This window comes from Henckelia pumila, unplaced genomic scaffold (genome assembly GCF_033568475.1).
Source record: "Henckelia pumila isolate YLH828 unplaced genomic scaffold, ASM3356847v2 CTG_461:::fragment_3, whole genome shotgun sequence".
Taxonomy (NCBI): Eukaryota; Viridiplantae; Streptophyta; class Magnoliopsida; order Lamiales; family Gesneriaceae; genus Henckelia; species Henckelia pumila.
The window spans coordinates 12,731,034-12,737,090 of record NW_027331831.1 but is presented as its reverse complement, the minus strand read 5'-3'; the positions used below and the strand labels follow the sequence as shown (position 1 = coordinate 12,737,090).

The following is a 6,057-nucleotide window of genomic DNA, read 5'->3' as shown; positions in this document are numbered from 1 at the left end:
TCAAGAAGGTTACTCATCCTATAATCGCCCCAAATCAAACACATTTAACTTTAGAGTTCTTATGTGACAAACTCCCAAGAAAAGGTGCATTTCGGGAAAGATTCGTCTAAAAAAATTGATTCATCTAATTATTTAAAAAAAAAAAATTCTGGTTCATACAATATCAAAATCTCAAATTTAAAATAAAATATTGCATTCGAGAATAAAATTATAACAAATTTGTTCCCACACACAGAAAAGTTTGGGACATCATTAATATTTAATACGACACGGAAGATCCAACTCAGCAACCTTAGTCTGACACATATAAACATACGATGTATTATTAAATTATTATTATATTACTATTCCCTTATCCTTATTCGATATGGTTGCAAATTTGTAATCCGTGGATTTGGGTTTCGATGGGATAGCTGACACGTGTCGCATTGTGTAAAGCCAGATCTTACGAGGGATACGATCGTCATTTCACACATATCTTGGTCCTCGTACTATCGGTTGCCGACCCACGTTAAAAACAGTAACATCACCTTGGTTTCAAAAGTCAGGCTAAAAAAACACTTTTTTAAATATTTTTCAATTAACAAGGTGTTTGGTTGATTAAAAAAGTATTTAATTTAAGTCAAAATTAGAGCTTTTTCAAAAGCAAAAAATTATAGCTTAAAAAAGTGATTTTTTTAAAAAATGTATACCAAATCCAAACGGGGCCGTAGTGTCGTAAAATCTGCTCTTTGTCATTTCTCACTAAAATGCGGAGTAAAAAAAAAGGCCCTTCATTTTAATAATAATATTTCTAACAAAATATCGATATTTGTTTGCTTTCAATTAATAAAAAATTTCATCTTTCTCTTTTTTTTCTCCTAAAATTATCGTTTAATATATAATCTTTGACCAATGTATTTTAATAATGATTTATAACTTTATCTTCGGAATCATGGTCTTTCTTTTCATATTGCACAAAAAAAAAGGAAAAAATTGTTTGTCCTTATATACTAATACAGAAGAGTAAAAATGTAAAGTAACAAAATGACAAGATCAAAAACATATTTTTTCCAAAAGAAGGCATAATAATAGAATATATTGTAAAAAAAAATATCGTTCAACGGAAGAGCATAACCTCCCATAATCTAAGTTAAATCAAATAAAAGTTTTGAAAAAAATTAACTGGAAAACCTTAAAAAAAAAAAAATGCATGTCACCCCGTTATGCAAAATCGTCCCTCTAAATGAGGGGAATATTACGAGAGTGCCAATATTTTTTCTTACACGCATTAAAAAAATTCATAATTATTTTTTTTGAGACTACAAATACTCGTAGAAAAAGTTGATTTTATGGTATTGCATTCCATTTGACAGAACTCAAAAAAATAAAATAAAATTTGACGTTCACGGCGTCATGAATTATCCGTTAAGTATGACGGTTACCGTCAAATGACCCACCCTATAAATAGAATCGTCACCCCTCTGATTTTATTCGTACATATACAGTTGCATACATAATTTTCTCGGTCTCTGCTCAGAAATCAGACTTGTATGGCAGTGAATCCGCAGTCTCTCAAATTGGCCACCCTCGGAAGACGATTCGTTCCGCAGATTCGTTCTCCTTCCATCCTTCCTTCTTCCTCACACAGGTGCGTTCCCATGCCTGATTTTCTGTTTTCAAGTAATTTCTTGCTATATATATATATATATTTTTCACCTTTATCGCATTTTCCCCTTTTCAATCATACACATTTCATGGTTCTGGTCTGAAATTTAGAGATATATATAAAAGTGGTTTGGTGAGCTATTGGTAAAATTTGAAAGGGAAGATGATGATTTACGACACTTGGGGCCCATAAAAAAGATGGGGATCCAATAAGTAGGTTGAGTCCATATCTTTGAAAACTACTGTTTAAGCATTAATGATAACACTTAAAAGATATGATTAATTAGGCTGCGACAAAATTTATTGGTATTTATGATTTGATCACTTGCCCGTAGTGGGGAACTAGACAAGCCTGCCACGATTTCTCCATCTAGTCCATGTTAGCATAGCCAAATGATAATTGGACCATTGGATGTATCGTGAGGTACTAGTACTACCTACATCTCGTCCACGAGCATTCTCATTTAATTTTACCCTTTGAACAGAATTCTGATCTCGTTTTACCCTAATTGATTAAGGCCCCTCTGGTATCAAAAGTAAAAAAAAAAAAAAAAGTGTTTTTCTGATTTGTAATGTGTTTTGATTGGCTTTTTAGTTCTTTAAAAAGCACTTATTTTACTTAAAAAAATAGAACTTTTTCAAAAGCCCAAAATTAGATCTTAAAAAGTACTTGTTTTAGAAAAAGTCTATGGAAAGCAAACGAGCTCTAATTTTTTTAGAGTGTGCTAAGAGATTATTTGATAATATTATACTTATGTTTTGAGTAGGATGGTTTTTGTCACTTTTTATGGTGTTTTGTTTTATTTGATTTTTTAAGATTTAAGGATGATATGGTGATTTTGGGAATTTAATATTATGAATATATGACACTATACATTTCTCATCTATGGTAAAATACATGTATAATGCATGCCATGGCACAGAGTTTGTTAGGCATGATTTCCATGTTGGTCAAAATTTTGTCTGGATGGTCTCAACAACCACCGTTGCAAGATTGGCATGGTTTAGGGCCTCATCAGACATCATTCATTGATTATTTATTTTATTCGGAAAAAAAATAATAAGTTAAGTTGACATTCTGTAATGGGTCTGTATTTGGAACATCTATGTTCATATTTGAATTTACCACAAATTCATTCGTACCATTTGAAGTGGAGGTATGTAGTTGGGGAGATCACATTTAAAATTTTCTATGTCAACGAGTTACCTAGATGTTGGGTAATCGATTAATGTATATGAGAATAAGATTTATCGTGCGTGGTAATTAATGATACGATTGTGTCGCGCGATCTGGATCTCTTTTTATAGGTCTTTGTGGTCATGTTATGGTTCATCGAGTAATAATCTTGGGGTATATAGATTACTCAACATGTATAGCACTGAATTGATGCCAGGAATAGGCGTGTGCACGATTCGGTGTATGAGAAGAACCAGGAGGAGCTGATCCCGGAGCGTTCCCATGCGACGGTGGTCCCAGATGATCTAATCCCACCCCAACCAGAGGAATACTGGGCTCCCCACCCTCAAACAGGGGTGTTCGGCCCTGCGGTGGATCAGAATACTTCTGCGGCGGAAAACTCGACCGGATTCGGACTGGGTGCTAACACAAACTCTGTGTTGGAGCAGAAAGCCTTCTTCCGCCATTCTGAGGACTTAGACAAGCCTGTTTTCCAACCTTGAGCAAGCAGACACTCTTTAAGAACCGAAAGAGAATCGCCAGATTATGAATATTATTGTTATTGCTATTATGTTGTGTGTGTGTGTTTTATGTGAATAGAGAGAAGAATAAAACATTGTATAAGCTTCGTTATGCAATCGAAGCTTTCTTCATTTGACGATGCATGCAGTAGTCATGTACTCGAATCAAAAAAATTTAGATAGTGTTTGCAACCTCTAAAAATAAGTGATTGTGGAGATTTTTTTCACAAATTTGTTAAAAGAATCTCCATAATCACTTATATTTAGAGCTTGCAAACACTACCTTAATATCATCTATAATTTGCTATCGAGTCTTGGTTACTTTGTTCTCATTCTTTGATCATTATTCCATTATACTTCTAAGTTATGGTGAAAGATAAAAAGTTTGGGAATCACTTTAATTGTTCTGGAAATCTATCGTCGTTTAGGGCTAAAGCTAGCTTCAAAAATTGCCAACCACTTGTTTATTCTGTTCTCTCTTTAATTTCTTGTGAGTTTTGGGATGTTGGATGTGGACATTAATTTATGCTCTGCATACATGGGAAAGCAACGATGTACAAACGATGTACCATCTTATCTTGTACCATTTATAGCAGAAGAATCATTTGATTTTATGACAAGAATGACGACCCACGGCTAGAAAGTGTAAACGATGAAAGCCATGTTATAACTTAAATAATTATTCCAAGAAGACTTTTCAGCTGCCCAACAATATTTTCTTAGCTCGTTTTCGATCATTAAAACCCGGTACCGGATTTTTTTACTAATAAATCGATATTGAAAATCATTCCATTCAGGGTTTTTTATTCTATCAAAGCGTCGGATTTCTAAATTCTCATATGGTCCCCCTGGAATTCCTTTCAGCACCTGTTGAATAATTTTTATGGATTCTGTCATTTCACTGATTCGTACTAAATAACGCGCTAATGAATCCCCTTCTTTTTGTCATTGAACCTCCCAATCAAATTCGTCGTAACACTCATAACGATCAACTTTACGAAGATCCCATTGTATTCCGGAAGCTCGTAGCATTGGCCCTGATAAACCCCAATTTAGTGCTTCTTCTGCGCCAATAATGCCTACGCCTTCAACTCGTTCTAAAAAAATGGGATTCCGTGTAATAAGTTTTTGATATTTAGCAACCCCGGTTAAAAAATAATCGCAAAAATCCAAACATTTATCTATCCAGTCATGAGGTAGATCAGCAGCTCCTCCGATACGAAAATAATTATGCATCATGCGCATACCGGTGGAAGCGTCGAATACGCCATATATCAATTTTCGTTCTTGAAAAATATAGAAGAAAGGAGTCTGTGCCCCAATATCTGCCATAAAAGGGCCAAGACATAACAAATGGGAAGCGATACAACTCATCACTAAAATACGGTATCGGGTTTTAGTGGTCGAGGACGAGTTCGGCATCATTGGTTGGGCAGCTGAAAATTTTTCATTATTCCAATTTTCTAAATATCTTTTGTATATTTTTTCTGAAAAAAGTAGCACTAGCAGAATTTTACACGTATGCAATGGTGAACTAGGTGAACGTGTAGTCAATGATCAATCATTTGATTTTATGTCAACACATTCTTAAATGATTCTGTCGCACATGATTTGTCTAAGGCGGTTTATCTACATTGGCGTAATTTTGTAGGTAACAACATTACCCCGAAAATATAGTTGCTTTGGATTTCATTGTCATAAAAATATATGTACAAGAGTGGTAGTTATACTTATAGTTTACAAGTGCATACAAGGGGATGGGATTTTAGATATTAAAGCTTGATATGGTAAATACTTATGTGAGCACCGGATGAGGTGACGGTCTGTACATTCAATAATGAGATTCTACACTAAGGTTAATATCCAAATCATACATCCAATGGTTCGTATATTTACACATAGGCGTAATTAATGATATATTGTTGACGTGACAAATTATGAGACATTAGATCTATCATTAAGGTACTCAACACTTCCATGGGCCTCAACACTTCCATGGGCCTCCCTTGACGTGGCGCACAGCTGGCGCCATGTGTTTTTTTTTTTAAAAGAAAAACAAAAGTTGAAATTAACATCTGGCCCAATGTCATTATTATTTTTATTTTTTTTAATAAAACATTGGGCAGAAAAGGGGGAGAGAAAACGTTGGGCTAAATTTTTAAAAGAAAGGAAGAGAAAACAAGGTGAAGGCGAAGGGTGGCAGTCAGCGGGTGAAGATCCGACATGGGGCGCAGAAAGCCCCTGATCGAGCAAATACGACATGGGGTGGGAGTGGATGGACAAATATGTTAAAGCCCGGGTTGGAGTGACGGCGACTGCCAAGATGATGAGCGGTAGCAGGGGGTTGTGTCGATGCACACAGGGTACAACGTGATAAGTTTTCATTGGCCCAAATCATGTGGAATCCACATAATTTGACATGTGTTGCCAATTTCTGGCCACACAACTAGAGTGGGGTTAGTAGTACCCCCATTCTAGCATCGACTGAACCGGGATGGTTGCCAGGATAAACAAGTCATTGATGCAACTCAAAAAAAAATTTATTTATGTGTGAACAAAATCACATTCATTTAAATTGAATAAGGAGAAAAAAAGAATTCGAACATAATTGGCAAAATATATTTTTAGAAATTTAATGGTTTATAAAAGGAGAAACAAAAAGTAAATAATTCAAACGTCGTAGAAATGGTAAATATTATTTGAAAGTAACTT

The 6,057-nt window shown here is 34.8% G+C and overlaps 1 protein-coding gene across 1 annotated transcript; it reads left to right on the top strand.

Moving 5' to 3' along the window:
• Positions 1 to 1,394: 1,394 nt before the first annotated feature.
• Positions 1,395 to 3,482, top strand: LOC140872170 (late embryogenesis abundant protein At5g17165-like). Its single transcript, XM_073274953.1, has 2 exons — positions 1,395 to 1,630; positions 3,042 to 3,482. The coding sequence occupies exons 1-2, from the start codon at positions 1,533 to 1,535 to the stop codon at positions 3,325 to 3,327; spliced, it is 384 nt and encodes a 127-aa protein (XP_073131054.1). The 5' UTR covers positions 1,395 to 1,532; the 3' UTR covers positions 3,328 to 3,482.
• Positions 3,483 to 6,057: the final 2,575 nt, after the last annotated feature.